At 40.4% G+C, this 20,526-nt stretch overlaps 1 protein-coding gene across 1 annotated transcript in view; it reads left to right on the forward strand.

The window, feature by feature from the left end:
- Positions 1 to 9,526, forward strand: part of galnt9 (polypeptide N-acetylgalactosaminyltransferase 9) — a gene marked incomplete at both ends in the record, with an annotated part of 84,826 nt that extends 75,300 nt beyond the window's left edge. Inside the window, 3 exons of the mRNA XM_084552022.1 lie at positions 19 to 114; positions 9,057 to 9,224; positions 9,380 to 9,526. Of these exons, the coding sequence (XP_084408148.1) occupies positions 19 to 114; positions 9,057 to 9,224; positions 9,380 to 9,526 (411 nt within the window). The remainder of the gene's footprint in view (positions 1 to 18; positions 115 to 9,056; positions 9,225 to 9,379) is intronic.
- Between the last annotated feature and the right edge of the window lie 11,000 nt (positions 9,527 to 20,526).

The raw sequence follows: 20,526 nt of genomic DNA on the forward strand, positions 1-20,526 counted from the left end.
CCCGTGTTTTTCTTTCAGGTGAGAAACAGCAAGGCTAGCGGCTACTGCCTGGACCAGGGTTCTGAGGATGACGACAAAGCCATCCTGTACCCGTGCCATGGCATGTCCTCCCAGGTGAGACCAGACATATCGGCTATTTATGTGTACGTGTTGACTGCCGTGTGGACTAAGCAGCCATGTCCATCAGTCAATAATTCATTTAGTTTAGCTATCGGTCTGTCTGTGCATTCTGCTGATTCTTCCAAAAGAATAAAACACGTGTTATATTTTATATTCTTCTTACATATATTGTTCCCTTGGAAAATTTCCACTAGAATTACAAATAAGCATATTCTGTTGTATTATTCTTACACTTGAGGACTCTCTACAACATTATATGTAAGAAATGTAGAAATTAAATCAGACTTCATATTATGGTCATTGATGCAATAATACTATAGAGAGATGATAGAGACTCCCAGACACATGTCTTCTTGAGGGGTGCACGTGCTACTTTAAGAAGTAGCCTGGTTGACCAATATTAAAAAAGGAAAATGTGAATCAAGACACTCATGCATGAAGGACTAGCAATATGTGGATTTGCAGTCAGATTTAAAGGCCCCCCACACAGCTACAATGAATGACTGAAAATAAATGCATCAAATTCATGAAGGTACACTATGTGTATGTAAAACAGTGTAAAGCATATACTCTATATTCAAATCACAAACTAAACAATTTATAATTTGCACAGTTTGATCAGAAGATCACCAAAAGATCCAGCATGGTGTTAATACACCTCTACACAGCATGCATCATCTAAACCTTTGTGAAGGACCTGTGATGTACAGTATTGGAAATGAAATACAGAGAAGAAAGACATCTACACTAAGGACATACAGTATATGCAATGTAACCCTCTGAAAAAAAGTCTGCTCTGCGTATGCAATAGCTGCACATCTCAAATGAAGTAACATTAAAGAAGTGGAACGTGCAGTCAAGTTGAACATGAGGCTATTGCTGGCTCTGGGGACGAGTATTTCCTGATTATCTATTATTTATCTATTATTTCTTCAGATTTCTGCCATAAATATTTGTATCCTAAATCAAATCAGTGTTTAATGTGACCACCCTTTTATACCAGTGATAATTCTCACAGGTACACACGGTTTTACTTCGTACTTGGCATGCCACATTTTTCCAAACATCTTGGAGAACTTATCACAGTTGATTTGTGGGTTGAGACTGTTTCAGTTGCTTCAGCCTCTTCATCCCAGTGCTCTGTGGGAGCCATGCAATCTGTTGCGGGACTCCCTCTTCCTCTTTTCCCTGAACATAGCTCTTTATGTCTCTCCTGTACATTTGGGTTCATTGCCATATTACAAAATGAATTCGGGACCAAACAGACACCTCTTTGATTACACTACATGATGGGTAAGAAGCGAAATATCTTAAGCGCAGAACATGTTTATGATATGTTTGGTAATCCACGTACAGTGGTCACATTTAAAGGAAAAGGGACACAGCAAGGCTGCCTCTTGCTTGCTGCTGAGTTGATGAAGATTCCAACAGATTCAGAGTTGAATGAAGTGAAATTGAAACGCATACAGAAAATATGTAAGTGCTTAGTTAGTTAGTAACAAGTCAACAGGCTGATGTAAAGTGCTGATGGTTACAATATATCTCCATTTAAAATTAAATTCACAAAACGAAAAATCATAGATGCATTCACTGTGCAGTGTGCGGTGTAAACAGTTGTGGGAACAACACAAAAATGTCCTTTCAACTTGATTTGGCTAAAATTATTAGGATGCTAACCACTACTCAGTTATTGTGTGCCGCTTATGCTGTAAGTGGAGGCAAATACACAGTATACTTATTAGTTTCCTCTCATTCTGACTATAAGTTTTATAAAGCATTTTAATTATTATTATTATTATTATTATTATTATTATTATTATTATTATTATTATTATTTTAATAGAGGTTTATTTTCATTTTCATGTAATTTCTTTAATTTTAGCCATTGTAAATTAAATTAAAATAAATAATAACAATAAAAAGGACTTAAATCAAAAACTTGATTTATTTGAACCTGACAGTGTTATAAAGTGTTATAAAAATGAACTCATTAATATAACACATAGCCGGTACCAGACACAACATGGACGCAGAGATCTTATTGACACTGTTATGGAGTTTGGCATTAAACTTTAATCTGATCCTCACACTGCGGCGTAGTCGTTTTTAACACAATGAGGATGTGAAGGAAATATTGTAACAATGGGCCATTCTAAGGTGAGAGGCCATGTAATCATATGAATATGCAGTGACATGCTGCTGAAAACAAGAATGTGTGTTGAGCACAACCTTCACTTGAATAGATACCAAAACAAATAGCACTGTGGGTGGAAGGAAACCAAAAGCAAGCCTGAAGCCAAATCATGCAAACAATCATTACAATTCAAATCTTTCCTTACTGCTATTCTTCCCTGTGAGTGACATGTTCCTTATGTGCCATTTGAAGGAGGCCAGCAGCTCACTGACCTCCCCTTCTAAGAGCTCTGTGGGCTCCACTGTTGCTGATCCCCAGGGGGAATAAACAAATGGAGATGAATTGTGTGTTGTTGTATCATTAAATTACAGTGATGACTGACATTACTGTGAGCGGGCCAAATTCAATTTTGTTGGACACTGTGATTTTGCATTCCTTTTTACTCCTCTTATGAAAAAATATAACTGGCCAGAATAAAGCTTTAATGCGCATCTGAGCAATCAGTCTTTCTGTGCCAGCTCATTTCATGGAAATCTGAATCATGGATAATGTTTCACCTTTGTCCAGTAGTATAATGCAGTGAAAGCACCGTGGACTTACAGTACATGCATACGCACTTAGCTGTAGTCTGTTTAAAGGGGAATTACCGTTTTGTACAACCTGGACCTTATTTCTGGCATAAAATATGATTGTTTACTCACCCATATAACTTTGGTGTCATTTGGAGTCGTTCGTATGATATTTAGATCCAGTGGATCACCGCTTATATCCATATAGTGGGAGTAATCGGGGCACCAATACGCAGCCTCTAAATAACGCATTATCTGCTGCGATAACGTTCATTTCACCAATATTTTGTTATGATACGCTAGTGCTATTCCCTGTTGAGTCTGGAGTTACCTGTTATCATCATCCGGGGTCTGTAGATTGACCTACTAACCTCTGACCTCAATGATGTGCGCACCTGTGACGGTCGGCTTGTTTACCTGTAATTTGCTACTGCTATTATTTTGCAACATGGCTGAATAGTTTTCCGATTCTGAGGTTGTGGACGACGACTTTGATTATGATGGACGTCCTTACTGTTTTGAGCCAGAGTATACGGGTGAGGAGCTCGTTGAAAAGAGGATGGGGAGGCAGAGAGAGAAACAGCTGGTCAAAGAACAACAAAGCGCTGCACATCCACGAATAGATAACAGGTAACTCTGGACTCAACGGGGAATAGCACTAACGTATCATAACAAGAAATGAACGAGTTTCGCAGCAGATAATGCTTTATTTAGAGGCTGTGTTTCAGTGCCCCAGTCACTCCCACCATATGGATATACATGGCGCTCCACTGGATCTTAATATCATCCGAACGACTCCAAATGACACCAAAGTTATATGGGTGAGTAAACGATCGTATTTTATGCCAGAAATAAGGTCCAGGTAGTAAAAAACGGTAGTTCCCCTTTAAGCAAATGATATGTATGATACTAATACATACATGACGAGAACATGTCATGAAATAATAAGATGCTTCTGCAGGAAGCCATTTGTCTGTACCATGCCTATACACAGCCCCAAAATATGGTGCAACTTTCAAAGGAGGCAGAATTAATGAGCCCCAGTAATCTGACATCTCCCACAATAACAAGCCAGTATTGAGTTATAACCAACCAGTCTGACGTGTGTAGAGGTGACTGTGTTATTTTGTAGCAGCCTGATGTCATTTGACTGTGATATCATCGAATTAAACAAGGTGGAAGTGGCCGTGTGTAACAGTGACACACTTTGGAGCTTCAGATTTATCAACATGTCTATCTTACTGCCTTAGATGGCTGCAGGGAGTTAATGAAGTGAAAGAAGTTTTCATACAGCATAAAGCAGCTGTGCACAACAGATGGAAGAATGACCCTTATTAATTCAATAATCGATGTGGCTGAACCACAATAAAAGAATGCTTGATAAAAACTGTTTATTCCAATAGCAACACTCCTTTATGGATTACGTCTTATATTCATTTGTTTAGTTACAGTAGGTGTTGTTAACAAAATCACACAGGAAGAGACTAGCAGCAATGTGGCGACAAGAAATGAAATGGAAATTAAATTCAACCAGATGTAGCGATTAAAAAACAAGCTTTAGCAACAAGAAAGGGGTGCGACTGAGGTGAAGACTAATGGAAGACCAATTTTTAGCATTAGCATTTTTCTGACTGTTTCTGAGGAAACATTTGGAATGGGAAATATACAAGAAGGTTACCTAGTCAACGGGAGCCTGGAATAACAAAATTAAAAGAGGAATGTGTCAGAAAACAAAATTATTCCAGCTTTACGGGCAACGGTGTATAAGACTGCGAGGGAAGCTATCTCAGATACACTTGTTAGTCTATGCTGCAGTCACATGTTGGCAGCCCAATAATTCTAGCCTGTGGCCTAGTGGTTGGAGAAGCATGTTCAAGACTCCAGGGTTACTCTTTCAAATCCCTCGACTGACAGGAAGAAAATGTTTGTGGGTGGATGGAATAAGCAGTGCTTTCCCCTCAACGTCTCTAACTACTCTTGGGCTGCACACTTCTCAGAGTGTGATCACTTCTCTTTGTGTGTGTGTACATATTAATGGGTTAAATGCAAATTTCCTATGTGTAAAATAGAAGAAAGACTCAGATTAGACTAATCTAATCTAATCTTGAGAGCTCAGATTAGGAATTTCTTAAACCGTTTGCCATAGGCAGTGGCCTCAGTTCCTGGGAGCAACATACAGGAAAGGAAAAAATGCAGAGATTACTACCCAATAAAATGTGCAAACACTTCCTCTTATATTTACATTGCCTCAGTGAAAATAGGAGTTATTGTCCAAACTTGTGATTACCTTGACCTCTAAAAGGTGGCTGCAGAACGACTGCAGGCAGGCAATGGAGCGTCCATAGTCACAGGTTAATTGGCTTGGCAGAATTTTTTTCCTACGTTAATTATTTGTTATGGTCTCATTTTAGATGTATTAGGGTGCCAGACTGAGCTGTATACAGGTATAAGTGTAGATGATTTGGGGTTTTCCCTGTGCCCAATCATGATTTAGACTTGGGTTCAATCAACCTGTGGCGCTGAAAGACACAGAAGGACCATGAACAATTCTTGATGAAACTTGCTGTAATAATGAACTTTACGCTGCCATCTTGAGAAAAGCAGCAGCATTATGTGTGTCGCATAGGACTGAGTCCACAACATGTTTATTTAAAATGCCTCCCATTCCTGAGTCCAAAGAATTCTATTTATCAGCATCCTTGTGAGATTTCAAAGCCACTCCAGTGAACCTTGAGTGACACACAAAGTGGTGCTTCATTGTTTTCCTGTTTGTTCTGAGTGGCCCTTTTGGGGAGAACATTGGATTAAACCACCTGCGTCCTCTCTTCTCAGAAGGAGAAACACCCACACAGGCCACTTATTTCGGCTTTACTTTCTCCATCCACACCACAAACAATCCGCCACTCAGACAAACTTATTCAAGTTGGAATTGATTAGAAAGTACTTGAACATAGAAGGTCAGTGTATAACCTCAATAACAGGCTTGCCTGCTATTAAATTTAAATCTTCTCAGAATTCAATTACAAGTTTGTTGAGATGGGAAGTCATGATGGTCCATTTGGGGGTCTAATGTTATTCATAAGAAAACAGTGAGACGTTCCTATAGATTTACTGAAAAGTAAACTCACACAGGAACAGAGGTTTGGCATACACATCTTTCAGAAGTCAGCTTTTCAGCAGCCTGGATTCATATTGTGTTACTGATTCTTCCAGGACTGTGAATAACATGCTGGAGCTGCCGAATCTGCACTCTTTTTTTTCCCACAGTTGCTAAAACGCATTTCTTGCAACCTTTCACCTTTTTCTCAAAACTGTGAACACAAAATCCAATTTTCAAACGACATTCACAAGACCTCCGACTCTTCTGTCAAAGTCAACCAATCTCCTCCGAACAATTTTACCTGTGCTCAGAATCACACAGTGTTTTCCGATCATACACAGAGACAGCTTCAAAATAAAAATGCTACGGACACAGTACGTTAAAAATGGAAAACAATTTAAAAAGAACTGTTAATTGCTTATCGTTCATTGGATGCATTTTGTGTAAAAAATATTCACAGCTCAACAACACAGTTTAGATACTTTGCATACTGTAAGTACTGCATGTAAAAGATAGAAGATGGATTAAAGTCAGTAGACATCTGCATTTCGTCTTTGTGCAGTGTCATGCTACAGGACAGGCCTTAATCTCATCTTTGGTCCTTCCTGAAGTAGTATTCTCTAGACTGCAGTGAGTCAGTGGCAGAGACTCTATTGATTTGTTGAAAACTGATAATATCTTCAAGAGCTCAGTGTTGTATTTCTAGCCACTGTATTGCCAACTTTGTCTCTTCCAGTTGGAAAACACAAGTTACCTGTCCTCTTCTTTGAATCTGCTGAGTGTACTCTTTGTCCTTCTTCCCTCATTGCCATTCCCTGAACACGACCATGTTCTATCACAGTTGCTCGGATTTTGTCTGAAATTACTGTTTTAGGTCTTGCTGTGATCTCCTCCTCTACTTCCTCATCCACCACTTCACATAGTTTCCATCCACTGTTGGTATCAGCCTTCTTCTGTCTCCTGCCTCCTGAAGACTATAAACTGGTTTCATCACATCATTCACATCATTAGCAACAAGTGTGAACACATTTGCATTATGTGTAAGCAATGACTTCTGTGTTTTAACACCCGTGGTCACCATTAAGCATCACCGCACAAAATGTGTTTTAGGTTGTGAAAACATGTTTTACAAAAAGAGCAAATGTGATCTGAAAACTGTGTTTAACTAGGTGGAACTGTTCAAGGTTTTGCCAAATGAATAGTTGATTCAATAAATGTGTTCAGACCACTGAACATGACGTTCAGAAAATAAGAATTTTTGCTTTAGCCCTTCAGAAAAACTAAAAAATAGAAGGGCGCACATGCATGCGTGTGTGATTCAGGACAGTCAAAGCAGGGCTGCTGTCGCACCAGCGACATCCCCTATCTTTGGCATCTCATTTTTCAGAGAGGATCGCTTCTATAAATAATAAATGCTATCTCTACTGTATCCTTACGTAATAGATACTTATCGCCACAGAGTCTTTCATGTGCAGGATTAAACAGGATAGGATCAAGTTTTGGTTTGGGGAAATGTTAATGAGATGTACACCGCGGCCCCCATGCAGCGCTATCCACCAAACTGCAGAACAACATGAAAAAAGGACACACAGTCAAATAAATGGTTGAAGGGGAATTACCGTTTTTTACAACCGTTTTTTATCCATATAGTGGGAGTGACTGGGGCACCGAAACACAGCCTCTAAATAACGCATTATCTGCCGCGAAACTCGTTCATTTCACCAATATTTTGTTATGATATGTTAGTGCTATTCCCCATTGAGTCCAGAGTTACCTGTTATCTATTTGTGGACGTGCAGTGGTTTGTTGTTCTTTGGCCAGCTGTTCCTCTCTCTCCCTCTGCATCCTCTTTTCAACGAGCTCCTCTTCCGTATACTCTGGCTCAAAACGGTAAGGACGTCCATCATAAACAAAGTCATCGTCCACAACCTCAGAATCGGAAAAATATTCAGCCATGTTGCAAAAAACTAGCACTAGCAAATTACAGGTAAACAAGCTGCGTGGCACTCAGAGATGACATCATCCAGGTCAGAGGTTAGTAGGTCAATCTACAGACCCCGGATGATGATAACAGGTAACTCTGGACTCAACGGGGAATGGCACTAGCGTATCATAACAAAATATTGGTGAAATGAACGAGTTTCGCGGCAGATAATGCGTTATTTAGAGGCTGCGTTTCGGTGCCCCCGTCACTCCCACTATATGTATATACGCGGATCTAAATATCACCCGAACGACTACAAATGACACCAAAGTTATATGAAATAAGGTCCAGGTTGTAAAAAACGATAATTCCCCTTTAAGCTAAAGTTCAGTATATGGTCAATTTCTGTGGAGCCAAAAAAAAAAATGTCATGAGGTCAATTAGCTTAGCAATTCTCAGTTCTTAGTTTTTAGTTTTGTTTTTTATGCAGGCAAAATTTAAGCTGTATGCTGCAGCTAATCTACCTTGAATGTATCAACTTTAGGGATTTAGGTTTAAATTTGATATAATTCCTATATGATATGGGCTGAAAGAAAGCTGAAATATATTTGTTGAGGATTCAGTATTTTCTCTGCATTTAGTGAGGACTATCTAAAAGCAGTAAATGGGATATTTTTTAGGTATCATGTTGGTTCTGTATCAGTTTTTTGGGCATTTTGCCTTCAGCCACATATTTTAAAGATAGACAGCAATGTGGGAAAGAGAGCAGGGGCATGGTATACAACAAATGTCCAGCTGACCAGGAGTTGAGCTGGAGACTGAACTACCACAGGCATTTTAGCATGTCCTAACCACTTGGCCAGTTATTTGTAGGGGGTTAAGCTCAGACAGATAAAATAATAATGAACAAGCTTTCCGACTATCTGGTCCATAGTCTGCCAGTCAGCCTGAAAACTTCAAACCCTTTTTTTCTCAGCTCCCCTACTTCTGCAGATTCTGTAGTCTGTCTTTGTAGAGCAGGACAGCCCAACAGTATCACTTCAAACCACATTCAATCATATTTTCTCACCAAAGCACATTTCAGGGCTCGTGTTTGTGCTTTCCCCGTATGCCCTCTAAAATGTTGAGTGTTTGTTTTTTTGAAGCTGTGATTGCCACTACAGTACTTGAGTCCAGCAGTCTAACACACTGGTTAACTCTGTGTTGCAGCTTGCTCGCTACTCTACGGAGGGGCTTCTCCAACTCGGACCCCTGGGGTCAACCACCTTCTTGCCTGACACAAAATGCCTCATTGATGACGGCAGGGGACGAACACCCAGTCTAAAGAAATGTGACGCTGTGTCAAGGATTTCCCAGAGGCTTTGGGACTTTACACAGGTAAAAAGATCTTTACCACTGTGACACTGTGAACACAAAATCTAAAATAAGAGAGTGGCCATAACAATCACACTGCTCTTACTGTGGCAACCATCTGTTTTTTTCTCAAGGCCACTGTGCCAACTCACTGTTATTTTTATGTGTATTTGGTACAGAACGGTCCAATCATCAGCAGGGACACTGGCCGATGTTTGGAGGTAGAAATGTCCAAAGACGCCAACTTTGGCCTTCGCCTGGTGGTCCAGAGATGCTCCGGTCAAAAGTGGATGATTCGAAACTGGATTAAGCATCCCAGGCACTGAAGCCAGAGAATAACCTCTGAGAGAGTTTGGGCAGTGTTTGAAGTCGCAGTCGGATCACACACTGTGGACAAATCAGAGAGGAGCAGGGACTGGTGACGTTAGTGTGTGGTATTTCTCACCACAGACTCCACAGCACACTGAGCTTCCCTCAGGCCACAGAGCTTTCCAGCACCGAGTCTTAAAGAAGAATATGATCAATTCATGTGTTCCACTGAGCTGCGTGCTCACACCAGACCTTGCAGCAAGCAGCACAATTTGAAATGACCCACATTTTTGACATTTGGCAACATGTATAGAACAAGTGCAGTCCCAGGAGTGCAGGTGGTTTAACATCCTGGTAATTATTTTATTTCTACTGTAAAACCTTTGGAGATGAAAAAGAAAGTGAGTGTGTGTCTTTCATTTCTGAGTGCATCTGAGCAAATCAAAAGATATAATTGCTGTCAGTTGCCACATTAAAGTGATTATTTTGGGCTGTGATTTGGAAAATTGCTTTGGACATAATGTGCTGCCCTGGCAAGATCTGGAATAGGCTTCAAAGGAGCTGCCTATCATCAGATCGGAAGGCATTTCACCTGCGCTCACACAAACCACTACAGGTCTTTGTTTCTTTTTGACTGCATTGCTCACTGTGGACAGGAGCAATCATGTGCCTTTTTCCTCATTTTTTTCTGCTTCATCTGACCAGGGAATGTCTCTCCCAAAAGCATGTACAAAATTATTTGAAAGTTATTAATATATAAAACAATGTATAAAACAGTCTAATGATAGTAATATATTGTAAAAAGTGAACAATTGATATCCGTCCTCTGATAACAATTAGGATAATAAAATCATTTTTATGATGAGCTGCCTCTCTGTCTTCACCAACCAGTTAGGCCAATTTCATGTCAACGTTCGGTCCTCTGCGGCACTTGGCTGTGTGTTACATAAAAACACACATTCTCCTCTGTACTATTGTAAGGCCAGTTGCTAAACACAGCAGCACAATTGCCTCTCCCTTGTTGTGCCTGCTCTTACAACCACCTCAAGCCTCCATCAGGTTTCTGGCCCTGTGCACTGTAATTGTTCCAACCCACCCACTGGATAGTAGGTCTTCAGAAAGCGCAGAAAGCTTTCCAATCATTGTGCTCAGAAAGAACCTTCTTTGCTCACTCGGATTTTCTCATGTGCAGCCATAAAAGGTGACAGATGTGGAAGAATGACTTTGGTGCATGAGTCTTTTAAATATATCACTGACAAAGACAGATACATCATTTTATTTATTTAAAATAAAGAATATACCTAGAACTAAAGAGTTCTAGGTATAGTTTAGCAACCTGGTAATTTACTGCATGATATGCACAGGCATAAGAAAAAGATGATGCCATTGAGAATTTCGTAATTTCCCTGAGAAAAAAAATCCATACGGAACTACAACCAGTTTACCAACCATACCAAATAATTCCCAGTTACGAGGTTATCAATACCACAAGTGGCTGCTGTTGATATGGACTTTTCTTGTGAACACAGTAAACACTACCCCATTTGAAGCAACAGTAACATCTACAGCAGCACTAGCAGCTACAGCAGGTGCAGTAGGATGCCTGGGATGTGCAGCCTTAGCCTCAGTCTCACCGCAAATCATGTATATTGCTGTCAAACATATACAGTATAACTCCTGCCTGACAGTTGCTGAGTCAGCTTGAGACACCACAAACTCAGATGCCACTGGCTAATTTAAATTTCTTGTTGAACAATGACCAAGAATGTCAAGTGTTAAACGTCATAGTAAACTCCTTATAACGGCAAGGGTTGCAGAAGGTGGCGAAGGTGGATAGGTCTCTTCTGAACATAAGAAATATTTTGACTTGTCAGAACAGGAGAAGCACAGGTAAAACTAATTTCATTAGCGATGGTTCAGTTCCATCAAGTGTCCAGTAAACCATGGCAGTGAGTCAGCATGCGTTGCACAAGGACCTTGGAATGGGCTCTCCTAATTAGAATGCAGTCATTTTTTTATCGTATTGATCACTCCTGTGTTAGTCCTGTTATGACAAGCCAAAACGTCTGCTGTGAATAAGGTCTGCAGCCTACTGTTTCCTCCTCCCAGTGTAATAAAGTAGAAGTAGTAATATAGATTTTCTTATCTGTAGTGGCAAAATAACGTTGAACAAACTTGCTTCTTTTCCTTTTTAACAAAGACATCATATGAGGATTAAAGTGCTCTCTGCACCGAAAACGGAACACATCTGTTGCGTTCACGAGAGGCTTCCTTGTGTGTCCAATCTATTCCTCCACAATCCTCCAGCCAGGATATACTGTGCATTTTAGGACGCAATGGAAAGTGAAATATCCTTTTTACTGAGGTTAGCCATGCTTCCCACCCTGCATGTTCCAAAGGCCCATTTTAATTTAGTTTCCAGCTGGTTTACCCTGAGAGATTGCCCGCACTTGCTGCCACGTCATGCTTCTTTGGCTCTAATCATTTCATATAAGCAATGCATCATCTGTGTGTCCTCCAAAAGAAGACTGCTCTAGCCCTCCCAAGGTAATATCTTATTCTGGTCCCCGACAAGGTTTACAAACATGCTGCCAGGGCAATGTCTCACAGCCGCTATGTCAGGAAATAGCCTGAACCAGGGAATTATTACTATTCCAGCATTATGGGTTTCCCTGGACTTAACTCCTGCGAAATAATGTTACCGCACCTGATAGAATGAATGGACTCACAGCTCTGTGCCACATGAGCTTACCTGCTGAGACAATTTACACCAGACTCCAAGGAATTCTAGCTACAGTACTGTACTCTGTGTGGCTCAGCTTACATTAAATAGCAAGTGCATAGCCAAAGGACAAATGTCTTAGAATTATTTGGTTTTGGTGTGGAATTAGAGAAGTGGTTCTTTGTCTTAAAGCTACTTTTTAAAAATCGCTGATATAGATTTACCGGTTTGAATGTTTACAGAGTCACTATGATCATCTTTGACACACAGCTCATTCTCTCCATCCAAGCCACCATTCTGCGTGGAGAAGTAAAGGATGAGGGACAGTCTAATGCTCAAAACATACATTTCTGGTGGATTATCATTTAATTCCGGGGTTATGAATTAAAGTTAGGGATTACGTTTACTGTCTGTAAGCAGCAGAATTCCCATGATAGTGTTACAATTGCACGTGCATTGTATGTGTGTGGTGGTGCTGCATGCTTGAGAAGCACAAACAAGCTCCTGAGTTTGTTGCAGCAGGTGAAACGGAAGGTTAGCCTGCATTAAAGGTTTCATTCTCCCTCAGAGGGGATGACAGACTGACAGTGACTGATGGCTGGTGGACAATGGGGGGGGGGGGGGGGGGGGGGGGGGGGGGCTGTGACAGGTGGAAGGAGGTGGTGAGTGGTGTTGGGGGTTGGAGGGTGTTGGATGGACAAGGACACCACATCCGTCTCCTGAGCCTTGGACCCTCGTTCTTTCTCATGGTGATGCTGACAATACTTTTCTTATGCCTGGGCTGCAGCCAAGAGGGATAGGTGACTTCATTATTCAGTCAGCCGCGAGCTGGGGGGGTGCAGGGGCTTTTCAGCAACATCTGATAGAAGTGTTGCAAAAGGCAGCATTTCCATTGTGAGACCAAACCAATTCTAATTCACTGGACCACCACAGATGGATACTGTTTGCAGATATATTCATAAACATGAGAGAGCCAGGAGAGCAATCGGTTTATTTATCTGCAGAGAAACTGACAGCAATTACTGTCGTATTTGGAAAGCACAGAGATGCGGACAGATAGCCAGCTCCATAAGTAAGTAAATGTGCAGAAGTTTTAATGAGCAAAGTTTGAGGGGTGAACACACAGACCTGTATAATCACCTTGTATATTTCTCTGTTTTAAAAAAAATGCATGCATCAGTGCAATGCAGTCCAAAGATGTTATCTTTAGAGGCACAGATACAGCTATATTCATCAAAAATATTTCAGTTATTAGAAAAAAAAGAAAAGGAAATTACCCTTAGTTTTGTTTGTTTTTACAACCGGGAATAAAAATGACCTTTTAGATCTGTCTAGTTGAATCTATTAGTGGGGGTATTTAAGACTGTGGTCTGGATAACAGAGAGACTTTATGAATACTGTCAGAGAGTCATTCCCGCACAGATTAATGTCATACAGTTTATGAGGTCTTCTTAAGATAAAATGATCATTTTTCTTTACAGTATTGCACGTCTTTATCAGTCCTCATCTAAGCCAGCCGTTGTTCATTCTATTCTGGGTTTAGCAGGAAGCGCTTGTCATATTACACTCTTACTGGTATTATTGTTTTTTTAATACTGAATCACATACGCAGACACTGGAATACACGGGAATATAAAAGAACACTTAAATAAGTTCACAAAGCATAATGACTGGGAGAAACAGCTTGGCTGCATGCAAGACTCAAAAATACACCCAACACTTTCAGCACCCGGCACCTCACAGCATCTCCGATAGTTGCCTGATAACCGCACAGCGACGACAAGATTGGGAAAGGAGACAAGAAATTATTTACGATATGAGACTCTTACATTACAATTAAGGTGCATTTACAGCGGGTTTAACAGTGAGTTTAGAGGTACTGCAGACAGAGATCTGGGGGGGCCAGGCAAATTCAATTTTCATATCATCCCAACATTTTGTCTATAACTGTAGCAAACCTGTTGCAAACCAAATAAACTTTGGTTTCTACGGTTGAGAGGTAAAAAATAAATAAATAAATTTAAACCCCCAGCAAATCCAGCAAACAAAAAGAATATATATATATACATATATAATATACTTCTGCCTAATCACAGTTTAACAAGATAGTAAATAGCTCGTAAATAACAAACTTATAACGATGAGTTATGAATACAGTGGTGATGCTTTTGAACCTCCAACTAAGCCTGGTGCTCCAGAAATGAGGCACAATAAACGCTACATCCTTTTCAGTATAGTTGTCACGAGGCCTCTACCACACTTCATGACCTTGATTAATGGCACTGGTTGCTTTTATATAACACAGCCTGCTGGACATCCAGTGTGGAGGGGGTGAAAGTGAGTTTAGCATCAGTGGTGTTATTAGTAGCTAAATTATTGATTAAATCCACACCAAAGCACCAAACCAAGTTCCACAAAACAGGAGGATTTACCAAGTATATTTTTGTGATTCTGACATATTGTCTTTACTTATGTTAAAATATGCCATTAGAAGAAAGCCTTCCTACTGAAACCTTACTATTTTATATTGCAACTAAAGGTCCAGTGTTCAGGATTAAGTGCCGGCTAGTGGTGAGGCTGCAGACTGTGGTCAACTAAATATCCCTCCCTCACCTCTCCCTTTCCAAGTGTAAAAGAGGATTTATGATAGCTGCTAAGGATGCAAAGAAATAAATAAATTAACATGAAAGATCGAGCCAGCGTTTGTTTTGTCCATTCTTGGCTACTGTATAAAACATGGTGGACCTGGACTCTGTGCTGAAAGGAATTCTTCATATGGAGCTATTGGAAACACAACAGGTGATTAAACACTGCTGAAAGCACGATTTGAATACTAATTCTGCGAAGAGACTCCCCCAATTCCTACACACAGGACACTGAAATGCATAGTGAAAGTAAATACAGATGTTAACAAGTTAAGCAGATCCTTTTAGGCTTTGTCTCTTGAGGAATTAATAAATGGACCTCTCTGTAGATCTAAACTATGTTGCATTTCTATGATGCATCTAAACTTTTCATAACAATGGCCCCTTGGTAGATATATTTTTGAGCCTTGGAGACAACTAGGCTTGATCGTACCCCTGCTTCCAATATTTATGTTTAGTCAACCTAATTGCCTCCAAGCGCCTGGTCCATATTTGAAGCAGTAACTTACTACAACACCCTGATTGTATCTCCCAAATCTATTCCTTTAACAGGTTGTTATACATAAACATCTTTTGCAAGTAATATCTGCGACTTTTTGCGGAATCAGAACTTCCTTTCAGAAACATTGTATTGTATACAAATAAGTAACTGAAATTACAATGAAATTATAAGACAACCAACAAAATAATGAAACAGATAAAAGGTGTTTTTGCAGTGTGGATGGTGTGTACATACACAAAATGTACGCGTGGAAGATAAAATAGCAAGGGGTGAAAAGAGTCCAAGGGCACAAAGAGTATCACAAAAAAAAAAAAAAAAAAAGATGTGATGCTTTGGGCATGTCAACCGTCATATCAGCTGCCAGATGGACAAAACTTTCGGAGGACTTTGAAACCCTCTGCTCTCGCGCCTTGGAGCAGAGATACTAACTAGACACTTGCTATTGACAGCCAGCAGCAAGATCAAACACCTTGCCGAGCAGTTTATCTCTTTGTCTCTATGCGTCTCTCTTTAGGTGCAGGGTGCAATTTGATAATCAACAATAATTGCTTTATTCTGTCAATACTGCACAGGGACGATGGAGATTTCAGACAGTAATGCTGCACAAGCTGATGGGATGAGAGAGTGAAGAGAGCGGGTACGTGCTTGAACAGCTTGTGGATCTTATAATGAGATCTCCAGAGATGAGCAGCACAGTAGCTCCAAGACACAATTAGGCCCAGCGTTGCTCTGCCTCCAAGATAGAACTGTATAGGCAGCGCTGAGGTGGTATGGGTGCACGTGTGTGTGCCTGTGTGTGTGTGTGTAGGACTGCACATACTGACATGTTTTATATTTAAGCAATGCAATAAATCATAGACCATTTTTCTGAGGGTGCACCATAGCATCCCCACACAATGACCTGTTAAGTCGGCATGAACCACATCATTTATTATGATTTGATGTAGTGTTTGGTTATGTTTTATGTGTTTACCAGATGCTATGACTTCATATATCAATGATTATAGTTCTTGTTACTAGTCACATTACTCCTCCAGACAAAGCTCCAGGCTGGTTTGTAAACCTGGAGAGGAACCGGCCCCTCAACAAGGCGCCTGCTCCATTAGTTCGGACTAGAGCAGTCCCAACTGAAGAAGAAACTGCTCCAGGGTTCAAAACCGCTGCTGTAAACTAATAATGTCTGAAAATGCCTTTAGGCTTCGATTTGCCAAACGAATAGAAAAACAGGTTTGATCTGTTTAGAGGGATTTAATATGATAGAGGATAAAAATGTGTCTGCAGGGACAGCTATCAAACACAGTGGAGGAGTTTGCCACGATATCATTCCTCCGACAGGATCATGAAAAGAACATAAGTTGCACTGAGTGGAAACAGACCACAGAAAATAATCTAGTATGTCGCTGTAGCAGAGTCCCAGATCATTTTCACTGGATTTAATAGAGACCAAAAGTAGCTGTTGGGTTGCAAAAAACACAGCTCTACCTTAATGCTAATGTATGTTTTTCTTTCCTTATGTGTAAACTACATTAATACGTAAATGTATTTTCAGCAGCTTCTGCCCTTTTAAAGTCTCTCAGAAAATCAATAAATGCAGCTTTAAATACCAGAATCAAGGTGCGATCTCATTACTGCTGGATTACCTTGCCTCCAGATATTCACTGTGCATGCAACTGCCTTTTAAAACCTAAAAGCCAACAGACTTTTGAATAGTGAAATGAATAAATAAATAAACTTTGGATGCGAGTCCCCGATCTAATTATAATGAAAAGTGTTCATGTCAAGTTTCTTACTGTTACTGTCACAGTCATTTGTTTTTGTCACTAGATTAATACAGCTATCCCATTATATAAAACCTGTTAATCTCCATTTCAAGGCTGCAGATACAGTGAGCAGCAAACACCACTGTGATATAATGCTCTTTTTATTCTTTGGGATTGTATAATACAAGGTTATGTGAAACAGCTTGCAGAGCTGACTACGTTTAGACACACTCGCACACAACCACCACCCAGTATGTGGGGCCCAAAGGGCTGCTTTATGCTAATAAGCTCCATCAAGGTCAGCCAGTCTTTTCTGCTGCTCCCATATCACTGTGTTCTTTCCACATCGTAGACAGTGATGACTTTAATGGCACTATTTCCCAAAACAGTACAATGACTTGAGGGGTATGCATTACCTATAGCAGCATTTGAGGTTATTTTGCCAAAGCAAGGTTCCCTCAGCTGAACTCTTTCAGCAGCTAAAAAGATCTCTCGTGTGTTTCCTCCTCTGGCTTCCAACTAGTACATGTTCTAACAAACCGGCCTTGCAAAAATGGTTCACTGCATTATAATCAGTCTGTTTCAAAGAAGCATCTCATAAAGCAGAGCTACACTTTGTCTGTCCTAAAAGCGGAAAGTGAGTTAAAGCCATGGGCTCTCTCAGCTGCACACAGATGAAAGTTGAAATACTGTTTGTGATTAAGACTAGCTCAGGACAGTTTTAAGTAGCTCACTGGGTGATAAATTCCTGTCGAGTGCAATATTTTTGTTGTGAACTGCACACTGATATGGGAGGAGAAGCACAGCAAGCGTCAGTAATAATTAAGAGATGCAGTCAGAGTTTGGTGTTGGGGATTAGTAGGGTTGGTGTTTATGTCACTCGGCCAAAATACCCTGTCACAGACACATGGTGTGCAGCAGAGTGCTGTTCAGTGCTGTTCCTGTGGTTTTACCAAGTAATGTGCACACAAACCCATCCCTTTCAAAGGCTTAGTGAAGCCTTTCTGTGCCATTTGACCTTGATCTAAGTCCCTAAAGCATAAAAGAGTGAATACAAATGTGGCCTTCTAATTACATTTTATGCACATACAACGACATGTGTGTTTGTCATCCGGAATGAAGTGAGACATTATGTAGGCAGCCATGTCCTCTATACAAAGCAGAAACCTGCTGGTAGATGGCTCCTTGCTGTTCACTGCTGTCCGTGGCTCTTTGCCAAATATCACTAAACTAGCTTCTAATTCGGCCCAGTGCATTTCCTCCTGAGATAATCTTTCCTGCCGTATTAACTCAAGCTATTCCTACACCTCAAGGACATAAACTTTCTTTGGGGTGAAGCCTTCCTCTCTGTTCGACCCCGTTTACAGCTGCGAATCAAAGTCAATCAAACTGTCTCATGATATTGTACGTTCCAGAGACAAGGCAGTCAGAAACAGGTCAAGTCTTTGTGATTTTATGCGATTTTAGAGCCATCGAGGAAGTCATCTTCCGCCATCATCTATGCTTCTGCTTTACAGAACCCAGAGCCTGTATTTAGTAAGCACTAATTAACCATCCACTACCCTTTGCCTTCTTCTGTTTTCTTCAGGTGCTGACAGCTGCAGCTAAAACATTATTAGTATTAGAGTGGTTTACATTAGAACATTTTCCTCATTGATTGTGTTGCCACTATCCTCAAATGGGGATTTTAAACAAAAGTACAACTTTATTAATTACTTAAGTGAATGATTGGCTGGATATTTTGCCAACTCGGGCATTGCATAAGTCCTGGTGTTTACAAAACTTTTGCAGTTTGTGAGGCTAATTAGGACTCATCGACTCCAGCTAGAGCCAAAAACTGTCTTGTTTTGTTTGAACAGTTGTAGAGTTTTGTCTCTTGACTGCATATTCTGAGGTGTATAAATTCACACTGAATGCAGCTGTAGCAAATATAGAGTTCATGCAATGTGACATTATGGAATTTAACAGTGAGCTCTGTAAAAAAGTGGAAATCTTAGAATACAATATTTCATATCATATAAATAATATGAAATGTACATTATCTAAGTACTAAGCACTTGTATTTTGTTTGCGTTTTTGTTTTATGTATGTTTCTATTAGGCTGGAAACATCGGTAGCAGCCTGGATTAGCCTGTACCGAGTGAAGGAAATGAAAGTAATTGTAAATAATCACTGTTGCATGCTCAGACAACACAGATAATTAAAAACATCCAGAGATTTCAAGGATTTAATTGATTTCTGATAAATATGCTAAATGTTGCATACTATATGTGCATGGATGAACCAAGGTCAATCAGCAGACCTGAAAACAGCGCTCGGTTAGCTGGTTCACAGTGTTTAGCAGAAATGAGCAACAAGCTAATCTCATACTACAAATCAAGAAATAAAATTACAGGTTATAAGCGACGTACTGCAGCTGCAAGATAAATTTATATATAAAGAATGAATGTTGTACATGTACAGGAGGGGGAGCTGTGATTTGAATGTGGTATTGTGTTTTCTGAAATGGAACCATCTCTGATTTTCTACGGCTATTACTCTGAAACCAATCTCAGAGCTGAAAATAGCAGGAAAACCCTTCCTCCTCCTCCCATCCCATTAACCTGAAGTCCTTTTAGCCAATCAGCAATTTGGCTGCACTTGTGGCACAACCCAAGGATGCTATCATTTTACATAGGCTGAACGTCAGCAAAAGCTGCTGATGCAGGTCATGTGGAGGTGGTGCAAAGATGGGACCAGCTAATTGAATTGTCACTAGTGCTCTGCTGTGCCATACCGAGCTGCCTCTTCATTGGCTACCCTCCAGGCCTCTAATAACACGGATGAATGGAATCAATCTCACCATACAGTGAAGCAGTAATGGGAGATTCTCTCTTCATACATGTTGGTGAGCTGTGGGTTGAGAGGAGTTAAAAGGCAGACAAACAGAGGGGGCACAACTAACCAGATGGCCTGTCTGATCATGTATTACTTCCTCAGCAAAGAAACTTCAGTTTTTTTTCTTTTCTGGTTTTCTCTGCATGAAATTGTCTCTGTGGATCCCCAGCCAAGGCATCCCCGATTCTCCTCAAGTCAACACATCAGCCCACACAGGCAAAGATAAAGTGATCACATACTGTACTGTACCTGTCCACAGGGTTTCCATCCATGTGGAGAGGTGCGGAAACCTGGTGGAAATTGTGTTTCCTGACTGCTTTTTCACAATGCAAAGCCCCATCTTTCCCAAAGGCTCAAAGCATTACCTCTACCTGATTCACCTCAGGGTCATACCACCTCCAGATGCTCTCTGATGATTCTCCTGTTGAATGCACCAGTGAGTACAAAGAGCTGTGCCAGAGTTTGATGTAGAACTTTGCCAGGGTAGTTCTGACATTTGAGACATGAAATA

The sequence above is a fragment of the Chelon labrosus genome, assembly GCF_963514085.1.
Source record: "Chelon labrosus genome assembly, chromosome: 9".
Classification (NCBI taxonomy): domain Eukaryota; kingdom Metazoa; phylum Chordata; class Actinopteri; order Mugiliformes; family Mugilidae; genus Chelon; species Chelon labrosus.